This window comes from Neospora caninum, chromosome Ib (assembly GCF_000208865.1).
Source record: "Neospora caninum Liverpool complete genome, chromosome Ib".
In the NCBI taxonomy this organism is placed as follows: domain Eukaryota; phylum Apicomplexa; class Conoidasida; order Eucoccidiorida; family Sarcocystidae; genus Neospora; species Neospora caninum.
Genome location: NC_018386.1, coordinates 960,048 through 982,171, shown reverse-complemented (window position 1 = coordinate 982,171; position 22,124 = coordinate 960,048). Strand labels below are relative to the sequence as shown.

The 22,124-nt window shown below is 54.2% G+C and overlaps 3 protein-coding genes across 3 annotated transcripts; 2 read left to right on the top strand and 1 right to left on the bottom strand.

The window, feature by feature from the left end:
• Window positions 1-499: 499 nt before the first annotated feature.
• NCLIV_003480 (conserved hypothetical protein) lies at window positions 500-1,951 on the top strand (the record flags this gene model as incomplete). Its single annotated transcript, XM_003879849.1, has 1 exon — window positions 500-1,951. One exon carries the CDS (start codon window positions 500-502, stop codon window positions 1,949-1,951), a length of 1,452 nt encoding a protein of 483 aa, XP_003879898.1.
• A 2,171-nt stretch (window positions 1,952-4,122) lies between these two features.
• Window positions 4,123-10,308, bottom strand: NCLIV_003470 (putative thrombospondin type 1 domain-containing protein; the record flags this gene model as incomplete). The annotated part of the gene is made up of 10 exons (XM_003879848.1): window positions 4,123-4,399; window positions 4,885-5,107; window positions 5,390-5,566; window positions 5,732-5,956; window positions 6,560-6,772; window positions 7,802-7,972; window positions 8,141-8,353; window positions 8,550-8,816; window positions 9,090-9,641; window positions 10,158-10,308. The coding sequence occupies 10 exons, from the start codon at window positions 10,306-10,308 to the stop codon at window positions 4,123-4,125; spliced, it is 2,469 nt and encodes an 822-aa protein (XP_003879897.1).
• Window positions 10,309-15,725: 5,417 nt separating this feature from the next.
• Window positions 15,726-19,139, top strand: NCLIV_003460 (hypothetical protein; the record flags this gene model as incomplete). The annotated part of the gene is made up of 3 exons (XM_003879847.1): window positions 15,726-18,056; window positions 18,471-18,690; window positions 18,937-19,139. The coding sequence occupies 3 exons, from the start codon at window positions 15,726-15,728 to the stop codon at window positions 19,137-19,139; spliced, it is 2,754 nt and encodes a 917-aa protein (XP_003879896.1).
• Between the last annotated feature and the right edge of the window lie 2,985 nt (window positions 19,140-22,124).

The following is a 22,124-nucleotide window of genomic DNA, read 5'->3' as shown; positions in this document are numbered from 1 at the left end:
GAGAGGGAGATTTGACAAGGGAGAGACGCGGAGAGGCGACGAGAACGAGGGTGGACGAGGAAGAGAATGCGAGGAGGGAGGTAACGGAGGTTCGAAGCACTCAAAAACTTTGGTCGCTCTGCTTTGCATCCGAGAGGATGAGAGGCGGAAGTTGGTGCGTCAGGATCAGGACGGAGGCACGAGCGCAGTCGTGAAGGAAGGTTTCGATTTGCCTGTGAAGGCGCGAGAGCTGCGGAGAGAAGGCCGAGTGAAGACGAATGAGTTGAAAACATCAAAGGGCCAGCGGGAGGCTTTGTGGGAAGCGAAGGAGCTCGACCTTCTCTCGCCTCTCAGGTCTCCGGAGACTAGCGTTTTGGAGGTTTTCTGCGCGCAAGAGGAGCGTCTTCACTGTGCATCTCCTCTTGTGCTCCTCTCCACTGCGCCCGTTTCTCTGTTCGTGTCTGAATTTACATAAACAGGTAGGTGGGAGAACGTCCCGCGCGAAAAGCGACTGTTAAAGATGTGGAAGCCCAAGACGGACCCAGGTTTTTTGGGAGAGGCGGGAGCAGAAGGAGACACACGTCCCTCTCCCCCTTCTCCTGCGTGGCCTCGCCGTTCGTCTGCGTCGCGTCTCAACCCTCGCGACGGGCACCAAGAGGAAAAAGGGAGAGAAGAGGGTGAAGCGGGGGAAGTCGAACAAGAGGCAGGACGAGAGGAAAAAAAGGACGAGAAAAGAAAAGGTGACGAGGCAGCAGAGGTGCTACGCGACACAAGAGAACGTGGAGAAGAGAGCGTCAAAGAAGGTGAAACTGGGCGTTCTGGAGAGGCTTGGGTGGAGGCTGAACGGGACAGGATCCACGTGCAGTCTGCGAGAGAAGAAAAGGATGACCCGGTGTCGAATTTCCCGCCGAGGCAAGACAGAAATGCTTTTGAACGTGGCAACCGCACCGACAACGCCGTTTCGCATCCCCGATGCCAAGCAGCAGCTCCACGCATCGACGATGGCCTCCTGGGAGACGAGAAAGTGCGGCAAGCACAGGCACTGGCATCTCTCTCGTCGCTCGGCCAGGAAATTTTCTTCGCCATTCGCGACGTCAAAGACCCCGAGTTCCCAGTCTATACTCTCGGCGACCTCGGCGTCACGACACCTCAAATGATTCGCATTGAGAACGAGGACGCCTTGCTGCCGGAGAGAGCGCGAGGGCAAAACGGCGAAGCAAAAAAGGAGGCAGGAGCAACAGAGAGAGAGGAGGCTGCGTGTGAAAGAGAGGGAAGAGCACAGCCAGGAGAGACACCATCTGAGCCTTCGTGGAGCAACGGGGAGAAGAGGGGCTGGACGGCTGCGCGCCTCAGACATCCTCGGCGAGAGCCGGCCGAGTGTTCTTCCAACGCGTTGAGCTCGTCGGAGAAAACTGCGCAGACACAACCTGGCGAGTCTTCTTTCTCGTCCAGTTTTCTCGGCTGCGAGAGAGTGAACGAGGCCGCAGTCGTGACGGTCGGCTTAGCGCCGACGAATGCGAAGTGCTCGATGGTGAGTCTCATCGGCCTCGCCGTTCGATGCAAACTTTGCGCAAGATTTCCCTTCATCTCGCCGAACTTCCTCCAACGTTTGCACCCGGAGGCAGGAGAGACAGACGACGCAGAAGAAGACTGGGGAATCGAGGGAGAGTCGGACCAGAGCGAGAGGAATAAAGGGGGAAACTGGGATGCGGTGCGTGAGGAAAGGGAGGGGAAGGAGCGAAGCATTTCGGCAGATGTGGTCTCCAGTGGATACGGGGCGTCTTGGGTCTCTGCTCGAGCGCGCGGGAGCAGGAAACGCGTGCAGAGGCGGCTGTTTGTCGACCTTGAGATTTTCGCCCATGAAGACGCGGAAAGCCTGACCAAACAACTTAACGACAAAGAGAGAGTTTGCGCAGCTCTCGAAAATCCGCAGATTCGGGAACTGGTGCTTGCAGCCATCGAAGAAGATTGAAGGCTTTTTCTTTGTGGAAAAACCATGAAAATGCAACAAAAACGCGGGTCTTCCACATCTACTGCGTCGTATTAAAATCGTATCGGGATAGTCCACTGATACACAGAAAAGCAAATACATATACATATAAATATATATAGATATATAGATATATAGATATGTATTTGTGTATGGGTGAGTGCATTTGTGGAGATGCCTGTCAATGTAGCTGTGTTCATGTGAGTATGGGCCTCCGCACTGCAGGCGTGAGACGGGGATGAAGTCTTTCCCACGTTTGCTTTCGCCACAGAGTTCACGAGGCGAGAAGAATGCCTCAAAAACGTGTGGCAGGCTGCGGCTCGGGGCTAGAATTTCAGAAGTCTTGCATGTCACGACTGAGAATTCTTCGAACTTCGCTGCTGTTCCCGAGGTTATCTGTTGCCTCTCGAGCGCTGTGGACGTAGCAGCCGCTCTTCCTCTGAGAACACTGGAATCTCTGCCGAACTTCGGTGGGTCAAAGTGTAGAGGATGTGGACCTGAAGAACTTCGAACAGGCGGTTCTAGCGGTCTAGAACGTTGTTCACGCTTCGATCCAAATGATACACTGACCAGAGGCAGGGAGCTACGGGGTGCATAGAAATATATATATATATATATATATATACCTATGTAAAAGTAGACAGCGGTTGATCGTAACGATATGTAATTAGAGAGAAAAAGATATGGAGAGGAAGCAAGTTGCCAGGAGATGGATAATAGATATATCGAATAGGTCTGTGTAACTACCTAGAGATCCATGTCTGCACAGGTGAAATGGAGAATCTCTGCAGATCGACAAAGCTTTGGAATATCCCCGTGTGTGTAGCATCCGAGAACAGCAACAAGAGTAGTTCACGTGGCGATTGCCACCGCTTTTGAAACATCTCGCCTTTCTCTTCGACTGCTTTCGCTACATCGTTCACCGGCCCCCTCAAACAGACAACCTCGCACGCAGGCATCTCGCGAGTACGCATATTTATATATCAACATACACAAAGGTAGATAAAGTCTTCAAATCTACATCGGCATATATGTTTATATGCATATATATATATATATATATTTCCTTAAAGACATGTTTATATCTGTCAATCCCTATACATATATATATATATATATATATATATATGTAGGGATCCATATATCCGTGTGTATATCTCTATATGTCTGAGTGTGTATATAGTCTGTATATTTGCATATATATATATATATATATATATATATGTAGGGATCCATATATCCGTGTGTATATCTCTATATGTCTGAGTGTGTATATAGTCTGTATATTTGCATATATATATATATATATATATATATATATATATATATGCAAGTCGATTCAGACTGTTGAGAGTGTCTCGCAGACGGGGATTGTGGGTCAGTGTGGAATCTGCGCAAAAACTGCGGGATTTTGAGAATTGCGCATCCGAGGTGTACGTTCTATGTCGCCACTTGTCTTCGAGGGGGGACGGGCTATCTGTTTTGGGGCCAGAAACCTCTTCGCCCAACCGGGCGAGTCCGCCCCAGAGAACTGCGTGTCATGATCCTTTGGTGGGAAAGAGAAGAGGGGGTGCAAAAAACGGCGCCAAGCGACACTGGGAAGCACAGGGCCCGAGATACGAAGAAATAAAAAAGGATTTTTTTTCCTCGGAAGCCGCGTCAGAGGGCAGCTCCTCTCTGGCGTATGTTGCTCTTTCCGACAGACGGTGTACTCCTGCACACGTGCTCCCATGTGAGTCCAGTTCCTACGATTGCCTTGTTCTTCTTTCGCCCCTTTCCTATCGAATTTCTCCACCTCGAACGGCCTTGACAAGATCTCTTTAATGCACTTCACGCCCCTCCTGTCCTTCTCTGTCTATTTCCTCGGGGACTCCTCTCTTTCTGCGGAGCCTCCGTCCCGTCTCCTCATTCTTCACACACAGAAACCTCGCTTCGTCCAGGCCGCTACTGGCGATGTCTCCACTTGCGTTGCTCCCCGACGTTTCCCCTGTCTCTCCTGGTCTCTTCTCTCTCTCCTGGTCTCTTCTCTCTCTCCTGGCCTCTTCTCTCTCTCCTGGCCTCTTCTCTCTCTCTCTCTGGTCTCTTCTCTCTCTCCTGTTCGCTGTTCTTTCCCCTGTTTTCTGTGTCTCTTCTCTTTGTCTCTTGTGCCTGCATTACTTGTCTTCTTTCGTTTCTTCGTCATCGTCGTCCCAAAAAGACATGTCTTGGTCCACGTCGACTTTCGCGAGTTTTTCGCTCGCGTTGCTCTCAACTTCGTCCTCGCCCTCCTGGCTTCTCTCCGCGCCTGCAGTCGCCGCCTGGCTGCCCTCAGCCGAGTTTTCTTGCCCCTGCGTCATCACGAAGCTTGTCGTTTCGTCATTGTCGCCTGCAAACGAACTGGCGGCGGTCCAGCCGCCGTCCAGCGGATAAATGTACCGGCGTCCTCGAATGCTGAAGAGCAAACAAACAAGGCACACTCTCCAGGCGTTTCGAACACTCTGCAGAGGCCCTCGCCTCTCCGGTGCAGTCGGATACCAGCGGCTGGTCTCACAAGGTGGAGAGAAGTAAGTCTTCTTCCAAATCCGACGAAAATGCGACAGGCAGAACACAACAAAAAGAGCCGAGAGTGGAAAGGCCAACTCTCGGGAGAAGACACAGCGAGAGGCGAGGAGAAAGTGACAGACACACGCTCGCTCGTGCGCGTCGACGTGGAGACGCGCCAGTCGCTGACGGGAGAGAACGAAAAAAAAAGGCGCTGTCGACCGTTGCGCCTGAGCGCCCATCTTGTTTCTAGCGGCACGCGCCCGAGAGAAAAACGGCGAAAGAAAACAGAGAAAGGCATCCGCAAAACGCGCAGTCGCTCCAGGTGAAAGAGAGAGCAGTGACGTGCGGGAACCTGCGCTGTCTCCGCAGTGTCTTTGTCGCAGTTTCCTCACCCTTTCTTCCGAAAGTAGATGAAGAGAAAGATGATGAGAAGCGTGAGAAGAATGCTCAGGAGACAGGCGCGCGTGATCGCAGAGACGTCTGCCTGCGAGGCAGGAAGGACGACGGGGGCCGAACCGAAAGGAGAGAACGAATCTCGTGCTCCTGAAAAGTTCTCCGAGGGCAAGAAGTCAGAGCCCGCCTGGGACGCCGCAGCCTGTCTCCCGGCGCCGCTCCCTAAATGTGAAAAGACGCACGAAGGAAAAGTGCAAGGCACGCAGTGCGGGTGCAAGGGCGTCGAAGCCCCGAAGTTTCGCCCTGTATTTTCTCATATATCTTTACCTCGTCCACGTTTCGCCCTGTATTTTCTCATATATCTTTACCTCGTCCACGTTTCGCCCTGTATTTTCTCATATATCTTTACCTCGTCCACGTTTCGCCCTGTATTTTCTCATATATCTTTACCTCGTCCACGTTTCGCCCTGTATTTTCTCATATATCTTTACCTCGTCCACTTACAACTGGAAGCGGCGCGAGCGGCCGCGACGCACGTGCTCGCGTCGCACGGTTCCTCTTGGATTTCGACGGAGCAGGCAGGCCTTCCGGCGGCGGAGAGAGGAAGACGAAAGCGAAATCTCTGGCAGTTGTCGTTGCATGCAGTCCACGGCTGCCACTCTCCCATCTCGCACTGCGGAGCTGAGAGAGTCAGGGACGCAAGCGAGAACGAACGACGGCAAATTCACGGAGCCCTCCCGAAGGTGTGCTCCTGTTCGAAGGAGACATTTCCTGCGGAGGTCTCCCTTTGTCTCTCACTTGACGCGAATCGGTCTCAAAGTGGCTCAGACGCCGTTTCTGTCTTACTTTTCCAGCTGAATAAGCCGTTTTCTTCGCTTTGCTCCTCCGGGGGACACGGCGCGAGTTCCGTCTTCGAGCAGGGCTCTGTCTCCACGGTCGGCGGGCAGCCTTCTTTGCCACTCCCGGAGAGAAGAGGTCTGAGAATGGACCGGACGCGCGTGCGCCAACCTTCGCCGCAAGTTGCGCTGCATGCGGACCAGTTCGTCCACGGCGTCATCACGCATGCATCCGCTGGAAAAAAAGACAGGCGACGGGCACGTGAAACACAGCCACCACAAGCTCTTCCGCGCCAGGCAGAAAACAGCCAACAACGGAGGCACGTGCCTTCTACAGAGCAGATAAATATGCATGCAGATGTAATTCCTCTTCACTTTCACACGTGTGTGTGTGTGTGTGTGTGTGTGTGTGTGTCGGGAGGGTACACGTGGCAATGGGTCAACTCACAATGAGGGCAGCGTCTCGCTGCAAATAGGGATACATATATATATATATATATATATGTATATGCGGTTGCATATATATATATATATATATATATATATGTATATGCGGTTGCACATATATATATATATGTATATGCGGTTGCACATATATATATATATATATATATATATATATATGTATATATGTGGGGACAGTCCGCCTATATATGCATATGCACCTTGCATAGGTGAGCGCAGATACGCGCATCTATCCACATGTGAATAAGGATCCCGTCTACCACAGTGTACACAGACAGAACACGACAGATTCAAAACCCTCTCACACAAAACACTATATCTACAATATGTTGAGGGTGTTGTGAGACTCAGCTCTGTCAGTTTCTGTCTTTACCGCAAGCGTCGGTTCCAGGGGCGACGCAGTCTTCGACTTGCACGAACGCCTGGTTGTCTCCGCAAGGCAGCGGCCGCCCTGAAAACGGGTCTTTCTTTTGCTTCAGAATTCCCCGGTGTCTCTGCCTTCTGCCGCTCCGCTGGCCACAGCCTGCGCCCGGCACAGCCTTGCATGCGCTCCACTCCTCCCAAGCGCTGAACTCGCAGTCTTGTCCTGAAGGAGAAAACACAAGATCCGAAGTTATGTCAAGAAAAGAAGAATCACTCAGAGACGGCGAAGGGGCGACCGAGAAAATGGAGGAGAAAAAGAGGCAGAGACCTTCTCGCGGATCGGGGAAGACAGCACGTAAAGCCAGTGTCCTTCCTTTCTCACAGAGAAAGACATGCAGATACATACATACATACATACATACATACATACATACATACATACATACATACATACATATACATATCTACACCTATACATACATATATATACATATATATACATATATATATATATATATATATATATATATATACGAGCATGTTTGCATGTACAGATGTACAGACCAGCATGTGTATACGCGTAGAAGAAGGTTCACTCCCGTCTGTAATCGTTCGTGATGTGTACCGTTCGTGAATCTGGAGAGAAACAGGAAATCGGCATGGGCTGCGAGTTTCAGGATGTGCGCATGTCGCATGCCAGTGCAAGACCAGGAAATACGATACAGACACCGAGGCCGGTCGGCGGACACGCAGGACCCGGCAAGCGTAGGAGAGAGAACAGCAGTTTGTCGACAAAAGAGCGTCGAAATCCTTTTCCTCTTTGAAAGAGATCGCATTTCGAGCCCTGAACGGTCGTTGACGTTTCGTACCGCACGGGACGTCTTCATTGCATGTCTCCACTTGGAAGGGCGAGACTGCAGCACATGCACTGCCTCCTGTTCCGTAAGCGACATCGACGTGCCGAGATCGCTGTCTTTCGCCGCCCTCACAACTCGTGCTACAGGGAGACCACGCGCCGAACGGACTCGCGTTACAACCGACTGCAGCAACGAGAAGACCAAAGACGGAAACCGCAGACAGCCATTGAATCCGGCGAAGGAAAAAGAGAAGCAGAGAGTCGCTGTGTGTTTCTCCGTTTCTCTCCCACTCTGTCTCCTCTCTCTTTCTCTCTCGGTCTCTCTCTTTCTCTCTCTTTCTCGCCGGGATGGTTGTTGTGGGGCGAGAATGCCTCGGAGAAGGGGGCAGAACGCACCTCGCGAAGAACAGGCAATTCCGTCGTTGCATGCGCGAACCATTTTCACTGCGTTGCACGGCCTGCTGCCGCCGGTCAGAACAGAGCGCACTCTTTCTTGCGTTCCTCCTTCGCAAGGACTGCTGCACGGCGACCACGAGGACCACGGCGAGTACGTACACTCCGCTTGGGCTGCGCAAGGCGCAGAAAGGAACACAGAGAAGAGAAAAGAATTGAAAGCACGTCGACAGGGAGGCAGCTTCCTCTACCTTGTGTGGTGGTCTCAGTGTGTTGTGTCTCTCCTCGGCTTTTTTCCTTTTCGTTTCCGCCTTGTTTCCCTTTCTTGTTTCCCACTCTTACCGCAATTCACACGCGGGTACATGGGGCTTCCGAGGCAGTTTCGGGTGTCGACAAGCTGGCAATCTCTGCCGCCGTTTCGCGCTGGAATCTTGACCCCGCGCGTTCTGGACTGTTGCTGCTCGGGACTGCACGGATGGCTGCACGGGGCCCAGTCGCTCCACTCGCCCGGCACGCAGTCGAAGGGACACCGCGAGGCGCCGCCCTGGCGCGGCGCTGGAGTCAGAGAGCAGCGAGGAAAGGAGAAGCGGGAGAGGGCGGAGCAGAAAGAGAGAAGAGACACACAGAGGCAACAGGCATTGGAGACGAAGAGTCCAGAAAGGGGCAGGACGCGCGCATGAGAGAGGCGAGCAAGCGCGAAGTTCCCAGACGGAGAGGAGCTGGATGGGACGCAGCTGCCGGCTGTCCTTACCCGAGACAAAGTGTTCAGAGAGAAACATGCATCCAGGTTCTGGGCCATGAATGATGTAGCAGAGCATGGAGACTTCCTGCCCATCGTGCGTCTCTCGCTCTCCACTGGGAAATGGATCTTGTCTCTCTTCACTCCGCGGGCTGGCGCCCGGCGAAAACGAGGCAGAGGCACGCGGTCGACGGTCGAGAGAGAAGAAAGTGCAGTCTGGATCCGAGGCACAGAGATTCCCACAGGCCTCGAAACTCGTCACGAAATGCCGGTCGGTGCCTGAGAGGAAAGAAAAGCGAGAAGACGGAACGTGGAACGTTTGGCGAATTCGCAGGGTCTTCTACTTTTGACGTCCGGGCTTCTGGCGTGCCTGAAAGTGTCTCCCGTCCTCTCCACTGCGCCTTCGGCTTCTGTCTTGTCCATCCATCACCTCCCCGTCGGATTTTCCGCTCTCTCGTGTTCCTCTCTGTTGATAACCTGTCCGTTGATCTCGCTCCTTCGGTTTCTTCTCTCTCCCTTCTTCTGCCTCGCTCTGTTCTGCGTTTTTCTCACCGCTTTCTGCAAAGTCGTCTTCGGGGTTGCAGCCCCACCCGAGAATCCCGATTCCCTCCATGGCGCACTGTGGGGAGTCTCCTCGTGTGCACGGTCTGAGTTCTTCGAGGAGCGGACACGTTTCGTTGCCCCACAGCGGGAGTCTGCGAATGTGTCGCGTGCGCCTTTGAATCCCCGAAGTCGACTCATAGGCCCCAGGTTCCGTCCGTCCTTCGCCCTCGCAAGCTCCCCACGCGCTCCACTCCGAGACGAGACAGGACGTCGCGCACAGACTGCCGGCTGTCTTCGTCGGAGAGACACCCGAGGCGATGAACGGCGAAGGCCGCGAGAGAGACGCGAAGGGCGATGGCAGAGAGGCGAAGAGCGAGCAGAGACGGCTGCGCCGGTCGAACTCGAACCCGCGGCACAGCGTAGAAGAGAAAAAAGAAGAGAGAACGAAGCCGTGGCAGCGGGCCGCGCATGCAGCCACGCTGTCCACTACAAACGGAGTCTCAAGGAGAGAAGAGGAAGAGTGCGAAGACGCATGGAAGGAAAAGCCGAAACGAGGGCAGTCTGAGCAAGCAAGCCCAGGGAGCAGAACACAGAGGCGGCGCGGGAGGATGGGTCCGGCTCTTGGAGAACGGAAGGGGAGGGCGCCACCGGGTCACACGTCGGAAAAGCCTTCGCCGACGCCGCAACTTCACGACAAAGCCGTGCACCAACCAGGTTCTTCCGGTCCTCAAACCCGCGCCGTTAACGAGCGAAACAAGGACACCAATGTACGCGGATTGCAAGGCGACTTCCCGACATACCAACAGATTAACTACGTGCAGTGTACAAGCACGCACACCCGAATACATACATACATACATACATACATACATACATACATACGTACGTACGTACATACGTACATACATACATACATACATACATACATACATACATACATACATACATACATACATACATACATACATACATACATACATACATACATACATACATACATACATACATACATACACACATTCATATATATATATATATATATATATATGTATCTATAGCATCGGCAGCGAGACTTACTTCCGATCCAGGGCTTGTGTGCGGAGCCCGCATCCTGTGCGAAGGCGGAGGACAGAGCGGTCCGTGCAATTTCTTCTGAGAAACGAATAGCGAGAAGACTGACGAGGGCGGCCGAAGGGAGGAACGCCCGCCTCTTCCGCTCCGCCGGCATTTTGACAAACGAGTCTAGTCGGGGCGAAGGAGACGGAGGGCGACAGGCCGCGAGGAGCGCGCCCGGAGAGGCAAAGGCCGGAAAACGGAAGGACGTCAGGTGTTCGGTGCCTTTGCTAGAACTGGAAAAGCGCACAAGAGCGTGGAACTCGCTTCTCCTTGCTTCGGGATGCTCTCTGCATTCGATTGGCCTCGCCCTACTCCGCGCGAATCCAGGCGTGGACTTGGATAGAGTTCTTGCCCCTCGTCTCTCTCTGTTCACTTCTCTGTTCGCCTCCGTTGCCTCTTTGGTGAGCTGTCTCCGCAGAGAAGACGAGGAACTGGTGGAGAGAAGTGCACGTGTTTGCAGAGAGGAGGAGTACGCTTCCCCAGGGGTTTCAGAGCGCGTTTCGCGCTTCGAAGACAATCCAGCGGGTGCTCGAGAAGAGTTCGGGTTCCCTCTTTTTTTCCAGGGGAACGGCACAAATGCATGCACGTTCCACGTAGTGTCGAACGCTAGATCAACCTCGACCTCCAGACACCGACACCCACTTCTCTGCCTTTTTCTGTCCCGATATCAGCCTGGGGAGACATGCGCGGCTCAGAGGACGTGCGCGCAAAGGCTCTGCGCAGGTGGAGACCGCCTCTGGTCAGGCGGCGAGGTAGGGGGAAGGAGATAAAAAACAGACAGTCGGGCACGAGCAGCAGGCAAGGAAGACAACACACACGGCGCAGCAAGGAAAAGACCGGCTGTCTGTTTCCCGGAAAGAAAAGGAGGCAGCGCGGGAAGCTGAGCGCGTTTCAGGAGGCCTGGGGAAAGAGCCTGCTTCTCTGGAGACGACGACAGGAAAGCGGTGCACGGACGGGGCGGACACCGCCGAGAGACGAAAAGTTAGAGCTGTGAGGGCCTCAGAAAGACTGACAAGCCGGGTTCTTAACAGAAGAGCTGGGACAAGAAAACGAGGTGCGGGGAAAAAGAGAGAAAGATGGCAGCTTGAACGAGACCCGTACTGAACAGAGAGACGAGCGCGCCGGTGAAGCAGAGAGAGCGAGATCGGTTTCCGAAGCGTGGTCAGAAAAACAAAGGCAAGACTCAGGATGGGGGACAGACGGGAAAAGGGGGAGAAGCCTGCGAGAAAGCGAGAGAAATCGCGGCTCCAATACGTCTCAGCGTTGTCTTCCACAAGTGTCTTCTGCCGATTGAGCGGCACAGTCGACAGCTGGAGAGACGAACGGGAGGTACGAATCTCGCCCGTCCTTGTCCACGGTTTGCGCAAGCAGAGTGTACATACAGCTCCGGTCCTCCCCTTTCTTTTTTCGTTCTGTTTTCAAATCGGTAATCAGCTGCTCGCCCTCCGCAGGTCTGCTGTCTCGTTGCCGGCAGCTCGGACCCGTGTGTGCACAAAAGGCGAGTCGTCCGGCGATTTCCCGCTTCCGTACGAGGCATGGAAGATATATTTTCTCTGTACAAATGCTCCGCGACCCAGAACACTCGCGGTTCTCGAATCGGCAACGTCTCTTGCACACTTCGAAAACGCCCTGAGTTTGCGGTCTTCGGCTCATCCGTCACGAACTGCAGCGAGCCGCAGGCGGGCGACCGGTTCGGAAAGGCGAGAGACAGCCAGGCCTCGGGCCCCAGTGGAAAAGGAAAACGGTTGCCTGTCGAGTTGAAGAAGGGCCAGATGTGCAAGTGCGTGCCGAACGTTTTTGTCTCGAAAAAGGCTTGGAGAACTTTGCTCTCTGTGTGCGCAGCAGACGGGAAAAAGACATGAACGCGGGATAAGCTGCTGGTCAGATGGGCCAGCACACTGAGAGACGACCTCTCGACGGAAAACGCGATCAGTGTGTGTTTCATCCAGAGAACGCGCACAAAAATCTCGAAGAAAAACGGCCTTGAGAAAAGGCGACAGGGAAGCAAGAACGCAGTCGCAACAGCTGTCTCCAAAGCGATGCGGAGAAACAGGCTGTCCCATGCGCGGGAGAGGGACAGATGCTCGCCCGGGTTCCCTCGTGTCTCCACGTCCTCCGGTAACACGCCCCGCCACGTGTCCGTCCTTGAGGAAAAAAAACCTAAAAGGCCTTCACTTCATCAGATTTCTCAGGCAATCAAAAGCAGCTGGCCTCATCATAGCGGCGTACATCACTTTCCGGAACAACAGGGACATCTCGTCTACCCTAGCCGTCTACATCTATAGCTGTGTATGTGCATATACTGACGTTTGCCTACATATATATATATATATATATATGTATAGGTATTAATGGACAGGTGCGACAGACAGTACATCTACTATCTCTAATTCTTACAACTGTTTATGGTTGCGTCTACAAGTATTGACGTCAGATTGCGTGCACAGGACCGGGAATAGTCTGGCGTTTGTAGCACCATCTGTGCAACCGGCTCAAGCTGAGTTTGTTTGTTCTCGTGGCTGCGACGGATAGATGAAGGGAGCAGTCCGAATATATCTGTTCACCGTTTCGTCCAGATAACTGGGCACGTCCTCCGTGTATTCCATGTCCACGTCTCGCTCCGACACAGCTGACGGGTACCTCTGCGGCATCAAGAGTGGCGGACAAATGTTTTCTGAGGTTGACAAGGTCACGCACACGTACTGGGATTGATCCTCTCCGCAACTGCAAGCGCAGCTGCCCACCTCAAGGGTTCTACGACTGTCTCGAGCCCAGATGCCAAGTTCTCGAGACAGCGAAGCGTCCTACGAAGAGGCTTTCCGGAACAAGTCGTCGCCGCCGTTCTGTCTCCTTACGCTACAGGCAACTGACGAAAGGCGCTCGAAAACCGTTTTCAGACAGTCTAGGCTTGAAACCTGTGGTAGCTTGGCGCTGGGAGCATGTCGTCGCATGCGCGTGGTGTGGCTGTGTCCTGGAGAGCGCAAGAGAAAACTGTGTTCAAAAGGGTCATCCGAGCCAGATTGGAATGCAGTGCCGAGGACACGCCCGTGAATTCAGTGTCCCTGATCACTCGGGCTTAACGGTTCCATCTTCCAACCTCGATTCGGTGGTCCTGCAATCCAATCCTTTCGGACCACGTGAGCAGGCCAGCGGAGTGATGTGCTGCCGTCGTAAAAGCGCAGACGTGTCTGTAGCTGGGAAAAACAAGTGAAGTGTGAGTCCGAAGGCAACGATACATCGACACCAGTCGTCCTCCCAAAAACACTAGTTGATTTGAACAGAGAGTGAACGACGGAGAAGTGCAGCCGCTGGCAGGCACGAAATCCCCTGGAAAGACGAGGGTGCGATACTCCCCGTTTGCTAAAGTTCTGGAGGATGCTGCCATAGGCTTATGCTGCTGAGAGACTAGGGGAAGAATACCACGCAAGAGTGCCTGGAAGTTCAGCTTTGGATGCGCGCTGTAGGGCCCCCAGACACGGGTGCCAGCCTGAGGCGTCGTTTACCGTATGTTGTGTTATCCCCCGAAATGATGGACAGATTCCTTTTGTCCGCCGCAAAGCAAGGCTTTTGGTGGAAAGAAACCGCGGCCTGCAGCCCTTCCTTTGCACCGCATTTTCGCCTTTCCCGACAGGCATATGGACGCTGAGTGTTGTAGCGTTGTCTTGTGGCTGTCGAGTGGCGAGACTTTTTCGGTACCAAAAAGCGAACACCTTCTTCGGATGCCAGGCCCTGTTTTCTGTCTTTTCCAGCGAGCAGATACGCTTGCCTAAAGCGTTTCTACCGGCGACTCAGTGGCAAAATTTCGAAGCGCCCTTGTCGCTAGCTTACTGGACGGGGTCGTGCAAAGAAAGGGACAATGCCGGCCGCATTCACGACCGAACCAGATATATCCTAGCCGAGCGAAACGAGAAATTGCCCTCTTTTTGTGTGGGGCACCCAACACTTTTCAAGAGGCAAAAGCTCTCGAAATCGTTGCATCCAAGAGAGCTTGCCACACAACCCAGGGTCACGCCTAGCAAGGGAAAAAAGGGAAGACCGGGCCGTGTCAGCCAGTGAACTTCAGCGCGTGCAGCACGCGGCTCTTGACGGGTTCTGCAGTCGCGTCGAGGTACTTCTTTTGTTTGTGTTCGCCGTGCGTTTTTTCCTTTTTAAGGGCCAGAGCTTGTCGGAAGGAAAAGCTTCGGCGGTTTCGCTTGTCTGTGTCGTCAGTTCTCTCCAGAATAAAGCCGAAGGCGGCGTTTGTGGTGTTCATCGACAGCGCGTGCTCCCGTCCTGAGCAACTGTTCTGTAGCCTAGCTCGCGGGCCCCGAAACGTCAAGTATCGTGGTCCTGTGTCGACAAGTGGTACGAACCCCATCCTACGCCCTCTCTCTGGGTGTCTTCGCATACCCACAGCGCGTTTTCCGAGTCACCTGATAAAAAGTATGTATGTGATCCTCATGTTCCGAGGAGCGCAAACTTTCGGCGGCCGTGCGCAGGCTACCAGTCCACTGGTGTCCGTGGACAGGAGCCCAGTATGCGGCGTTTGAGGGCCGGTCTGGAAGCCGAGATTTTTGAGATGCGGGATGTTGAAAGTTACGCGGTGCTTCAATTGACCTAGTAACTATCCAGGGACACTTCTACCCCTGGCATGTCGAGTCGCGGGATATTCGTCCGCCGGATTTTCGTCACCCTCGAGGCTTTGGCGTGCTGAAGGCCTCTCTCTGCCGTAAAAGCGGGATGAACTCTGCACCAGGTGTCTCACACCGTCATGTCAACCTGCCAAAGCGGACTCATGGGCCGAATCTGAAGGCTGAACCGTTCTGCGTCATCTGTGGTCCCGGATGCCTGTCGATATTCTCGCCCGAAACAGTTGCGTGGCCCCCGTTTTGCCGTTTCCGCGGTTACATGCTCTCCCTTCTCGGCTCTGTGTGGTTTCCTCCGTTGGGAGGTACATACCGCCTCGCCACGTTTCTTTCCAGTCCGTGTCGCCAGAAGCCGTCGCGCATCTCGTGCACACGGACGCGTGTTGCTCAAAAAGAGCCGCACGCCGTTCTTCACAGATAGAGCACGCGGGTGTCTGTACGCCCCCGTCACAAAAGGCTCGGTTGGTTTGCTCGGCAGGGGCCGAAAGCTGTTTGTAAACATTTGTATTGTTGGGGAAGCAAGCACAAATTTGGAAACATGGCAAGTCCAAGCACGGCACTCCTTCGGGGAGACCACCCCCGGTGCGCAGTCCTCAAGGCGCCGCAGCCCAGACATGCTGCGAAAAGTAGCGCACCGGCGACAGGAGGTGACCCGGGAGGAAGTCCCGCTCAGACGCCAAAGTCACCCGTTAAATCTTTTGGGGGAAAATCCTCGTGTTTTGCGGAGAAAGTGAAAAGGCCCCTTCACCCCACAACTGCGCCTGTCCCCAAAAATCCGAGTTCATCGTCAATACCTCTGGTGTATTACCCCGCCGCCGGCGCCGACAGTCCCTGTTGGGACGAGAAATCCGCGCGGTGTCGGGAGAAAACGGTCGACGAGCAGAGCCGGACCACACTTCAGGGCATGCATTCTTTGAACTTTGCCGGGATACTTGAAGGCAATCCATCGAGAGGTGTTCCTGAAGAGGCGGGGCCTTTCAGTTCCAGAAGGCACCTATCGAGTCAGGCACACGCGCCGCCCAACCCAGGAGACACGGAAAAACCGAGTCGTACGGCGGACCCGCCCTGTGAACTTGAGTTGCGGGCGCGGACGCCTCTGAGCAGACTTTCGTCTCCGAAGCTCTTGCCCAAGAGTTTTGCCGGGGGCCTCACCAACTCTTCGCCAGGCGGTCTTCGTCCTCGCGTTGGTGCGTCCGAAACGACTGCGCGCGGGGGAACTCGCCTGAAGGCGACGACGGGTTTTGCGGAGGATGGCCAGAGTGTACAGGTTGCATCCGCACATACACAGACGCCTCTTCTTCGCGCAGGAGAAAGTTCGTCGAGTGGGCTCACATTTGAAGATGCTCTTAGCGCAGGGACAGCACAGCTGTTTCACCACAGGCAAAACGCCATTGCCGCGTACATTCGCCAAAACTACGGTTCGCAGGCCACGGCTTTTGCGTCGATTCGAGGGTCTGCGAAGTCTCTGCCCGTGGAAGAGAGCGTCCCAGAGTCCAAAGGCGACGGGCGTCACGCTGTAGAGACAGCAGGAGCGAACACGCTGCAGTTCGGTGCCTTATTCGCCGAAGTGGCGTCGGACCGTCACCAGATGGCCTTGTTGGGGGCGCGACCGCAGGCGCAGGGGGGAATCGTCTTCTCGCAGCAGGGTGCGCCGGGCGCTGTGGACCCTACCGGAATGGCCACGCCCGACCTCGACCGTCTGTACACTCAGTACTTGAAGTCCTCTCAAGATGTGGCGCGCGCAGAATTCGGACTGCGCTCCCTTGTCGAGAGCTTCGCGTCCCCTACTCCGCGCGGATCGGCGAAAACGACTCAGAGTTCACCCGCACCGATGTGTTTGCCGTTTCCTCACGGCTTCTTCTTCAGTCCGCGTCAGGGCACAGCGGGAATCGCGCCGCCCACCTCCCAGGGGGTGCCTGGCCTCACTCTGAAGAGTCCGCCGCAGCCGTCGCAGCCTGGTCGCCGGGTCCTTCAGACGGCGGCTGTCGCCCAGCTTGCAAAGACAGGGGTTTACCGCGATCTTCAGGTCTCGCAGCTGAAGGTTGGAAATCTCCCGGTCGCGGCCTCACCCCGCCAGCAGCCCACGCTGTCGGCTTCGTCGGATCAGAATGCGCCGCGGCCAGGAAGTCAGACTGCTCGCGTAGCGCGGAGTCCAGCCGTCAGATATCCGTGGGCCTTTTTCGCAGCGAACCAGGGGGACCGGGCTCCGACCGCTTCCAGCGATCCGCCGCGTCGGCTCGCAACGGACTCGGCAGACGGGAAAGCTCCTGCTTTGCATGCGCACGCGGCAACTTGTGAGGAAAACGACAACGCCCCACTGTCTCACTGCGCTTCTTCCAACCGCAGCACAGCGGGCGCCCCGCCAGACGCCCGAGGCGTCTCCGCAGCTTCGTCCGGAAGTACGATGACAGCAAGCACGAGGCTCTCCTCTCATTCCTCGTGTGCGAAATCGTACATCAAAGCGAATACTGGGTTTTCCTCTGCTCGGGTTGCGGCGTCAAAGTCGACAACTCCGGCGCCGTCCACTCGCCTCACCACCGCGGCTCGGCCCGCCGTCTCCCGCCCAGCTGTCGTGGCCGAAAAGAAAAACGTGGTGGCGATCGGCGTGAAAGACGCCTCGACGGAAGACTCCGTCTCTATGAATGTGCTCCGTGTCTCTCTGTGCGGGAAGAAAACGACACTCTCGCATCGAGGGCACCTGATGGCGAGTCGCGTGGGCGGCGTCCTGCGGCCTCTCAATTCGCGCGACACCGGCGTGCGGTTAGTGGAGTACAAAGATCATCGGGAACTCGTTTTCCAGTTGCCTTCCAAAGAACTCATCCCGTTCAAGGACATACAGATTGTCGCTCCAATCAGTCAAGGGAGTTTCGGGACTGTGTCCCAAGCCAAGTGGCAAGGCACGACTGTGGCGGTGAAACAAGCCCATGGCGTCTTGACTCAGGAAGCCCTGAGGTCCATAGCGCGAGAAATGAACTCGTTCCGTTCGATGGGTACCCACCCGTACATTGTCCGATATATAGGCATGTGCCTGGACCCGAAGTGCGTCGGCATTGTCATGGAATATCTCCCCGGAGGAAGCCTGTTTGATCTCCTGTATGAGAACAAGGTGCTCATCGCAGCGGAAAGACGCCTGATGCTCGGCCGGCAGCTCAGTCAAGCTGTCCACTACCTCCATCGCGAAAAAAGACTTGTTCACAGGGACTTAAAAACAGCGAATCTCATTGTCGATGGAACGGTAAGCCAGAGGACTCGCACCAAGAGATGCGCTATGTGAGTTGCGGCAGCTGTTTAGTTGTTTTCCCAGTAGAAGAAGCACGGCATAAGGTGTGCCGGGGCGTCTCGTGCTAGGTGAGAGGCGTACTGCGCAGCGCTCTCCGAGTGGACATCTATCAAATCTCTGGACTTCCACCCTTGTGGGCGCAGAGAGAGCCCGCCACGCCCGCTCGTGCATTTCTGTAAATTCTCACGGAAGTCTCAAAACTGCCATGGCGCAGGCGCAGCCCCACGGAAGGGAACCCTTTTCGGAGGTGCTGTGCATCCGGGCACACTGTACGGCGGAGATTTCTGTGACCTAGTAGGTTCGTGTTACGGGAGGTCTCCACGGCTTTTTCACCAGCTGAGCGCCCTTGCGTTGTGTGCATGCATTCAGAGCGGACTAAAATTGTGCGATTTCGGCAAGACCCGCAGTCTAGAAGCGAGCGGCAAACTCCTACTGGATGACAACGGAGGCTCGCCGAGATACATGGCGCCGGAATGCTTCGCCGTGGGAACGTTGATCGATGAGAAGGCGGATATTTGGGGTCTTGCGTGTTGTCTCATCGAAATCCTTGGCGGTCCTATCCCATTCGAAGACATCCATTCCAATGATGGTAAGATATATGGGGACACGTGGACGGGGGCTGGGTTCTGCACAGGGGTGTTTCCCGGCGCCGTTGAGCTTTAAAGGCTGACTCCTGTCCTCTACGGCTTGTGTGGCAGTGGGCGTGCACATCGAGTCCAAGTAATCAGCTTGGTCAGGGTCTCAGACGGTTTCGAGCGGCTGTCCGACTCAGGGTGTTTGCAATGAACATCTGGACTGGTGGCACTTCCTTGCTTTTTCGTATGCGTTTTTGCAGGTGTGATTGACGCAATCATGTGTAAGAGGATGAGGCCCGTCGTCCCCACTTGGTTCCACCCTGCAGCAAGGAGACTATTGGAACGCTGTTTCTCGTGGTCCGCCCGTGACCGGCCCTCGGCTTTGGAGATCGCAAGGACTCTCGAGCTCTTCTGTGCAGATGACTTGAACGCGTATGGAATGAACACGCGAAGAGTGAAGTAGTGCAGCTTGGGCGCGTGCAGGCCAGCTTCCATGTTTTGGCATGATGCCTCCCGGAAGAACTGCAGTTGACGGTACCTGTCTCTAGGTGGACGGTAGAACGGCTGGGGGATGTCGGTCCAGCTGGACGACTGGAGCCATAAAAACTTCACAGTGAAAGCAATCGAGCAGGCGGCTGGCAAAGAGGCGTTTGAAGCCTGTCGGCGTCCAAGAATTGCCTTGGAGCTTGCAGGTTGGACTAAAGGTCTGAAGTGAGACACGGGATTGTCGACGAGGCAGCCTGGGGCAAACTGCGGATTCGCTTCGTTCTTGCCTTCGTAGAAGAGCGCTTCAAATTGCGAGGTCCTCGGGTTTCTAAAGCGGGACAATTTTCTACCGGAGACGGCTGCCTTGCTTGGTGCAGCCAGGGAATGTGTGCGCCTCGAAGTCATGCCTGTCGAGTGCCTTTTGTTGTTCGGGATGTTTTTTTTTGGCGGAAACGGCAAGCTTGTGTACAGAATATACAAATAGCAATTGCTGAGGTGCCGGATTCCGACAGGAGACCAGAGACTACTCGCGCTCCCCCGGATGGAACCAGCAGGTGTCGTGCTCTTCAGCGCTTCGAGATCCTGTGCTCTGTCAGCATATTCCCAGTCCCCAATCGGCAGGCCTGCCCTTCCACAGTTGTTTTAATTGTTTTGCTTGTTTAAGCGTCCGGTGCAAGGAGAATTGGGCTCAAAAGTAGTGGTCGGTTTGCCTCGGTGGATAGTGCGGAAGTGTGACCGTCAGTTGGCGCACGCCTTAAGAGAATGGAGTGCCGAGTTTTTCTGCTTATAACCCATGAACAGCCCGAAATCCGCTCCTTCGCGGAGTCGGGATGTCACGTTGTGTTGTCCCACATTTGGTGGTAAACCCCGTTGGTGCGGAAGAGTGTTTATTTGTTTCAGTTTGTACGTTGTTCCCCATTTTCCTTTGTGGAAAGCGTGCTGTCCCGTTCATTTGCTACGGGTGAACAGTGTCCTCGCATGCCAGAGACCGTGGCGATCTTTGTCGTTGAGGCACCGCGCGTTGGGTTCGGCACGCGCTAGGGGCATCAACTTTTCCGATTCAGATTTTTGTCATTTTTGGCATGGGTCACATAAATTGACCCACGAGGAGATCTGTGTGCTCGCTACATATTTTCTGCCGTAGGTGGCTAAGTCATAATACGCAATATGTGTACGCGTATAGACTGTACCCGCGATACGGCGTTTTCAAAAAGAAAACTTCTACCGCACAGGTTTCTGGCACAGTCGGCGAATTGGTGCAGTGGCTGAACAGGCTTGTTGGCCTGTCTTGCTTCAAATATACATAGTTGTATTTGAATTCTCGCATTCTGCACTGTAGGTATAATAATTAAGATGACGGGGTGCCGCCACGATCTGTACTTGGCATTGCATGGTGCTGTACCCCGTCACACATCGCAACCTGTGTGCATCAGCGTAGTCACCCCGGTATCGCAGGCAGAAACGGCAGCTCCTGTTAGGAGGAGTCAGCGTGTTATATCGTATGGCATTCTCGAAAGTGGCTGCATTCCTCGATGCCAACATCGTCCCTAAACAACGGCAGCGGGCTTCGATACTGCGTGAGCTGGGCAGTCCAGCTCAAGGGCGGAACAAAAGTCTAATCGAGTGTCGCACAATGTGAACAGTAGCATCCGTAACCGCCCAACGTATGGAACGGCGAAAGACTGTGAAGCCTGTCGACTCATGACCACAATATTGCTTGTGGGTCCATGGTAACTTCGGTCGTGCATGCAGCCTGATGCCATCCAGGCGCCTATCAAATGCATTATCGTGAAGTAAGGGTCCGATGACGAAGCGAACCCCATGCGCAGACGCAGCATGGCCAGGCACGAAGAACCATGAGAGGGACACCCACGCGCTGCTCTCTGTTTGGAATAAGAAGACTATAGTCCGACGACCTCACAGAGCACAAGATGGACAAATTATGGACGTATGTTATAGGGTACGACGCGATGTGGCAGTCGCCGGGCCAACGTTAGCCTTACCGTCCGGTGTTTTTCCACTCAGCCTGGGACATCGATTGCGTGAGAGTAATTATGAGGTACAGTAAGTAGGAATATGTTGCGATAGATGCAGACTCGTCGGCAATTGTGTAGAGCCGCAGCAGAAGAATTGAACAGTACAACATGTGGAATATCGTTGTGTAAATAGATTCGGAAGTGACGCGAGACAAATATTTCACTGAAGCATCACGAATCAGAGAGCCCCGTAATCTCCATTAGCTGCTAGTACGATATGAAAAGAAAAACGATTCACAGCCACTATCATGTGGTCGTTGCCTTTTCGAAACAGGAGGCGGGTTCAACAGCAGCGCGTACTCTGGGGTGTGAACTGATTTGTCTCTTTGATTTATCATAAAAAGCCGTAGGCCACGGATCCCCACCGAGGCTGTGTCATTCTTCAAGCAGTGGCCGTAAAGTCTACTGGGGCTCTCCTCCCACGGCAATGAGCCAACGAGCGTGTTTTTTTCGTAAAGTTGTTTTTCGGTGCGTTTTTCTGCGACACACAAAGTGTTTCCCGAAGTCGTGTTTCCTAGAACAAGATACTGTCTTTCTGTCCTGAGCCTCATCAGCGACTCAGAACAAAAACCGACCACCGTGGGTGTATTTAGGTGGACGAATGAAAGTAACCTGAAAGAAAACACGGGAAAGATACCATTACCTTCTGACGGGGGGGCACGACCACGAAACCAAACCGACTGCTTTTCTCGGATGCAAGCAAAGACGCGGGGAAATTTTGTTGTTTAAGATTCCCAGAGACCCCGTGCATACGGCCACAGCGCTGTTTTGGCCACTTCGCCGTGCACACATCAACGCGACCAGGCGGATCCTCCGAAACAAGGTAGCCTGGCACCTCCCGTCGCTACCCTGAGAGAGCTTAAGCATTCCCGCAAAAAAGTATGCGCTCAATCTTCTTTTCCATTTGCGCATAGCTGTCGCTCTCA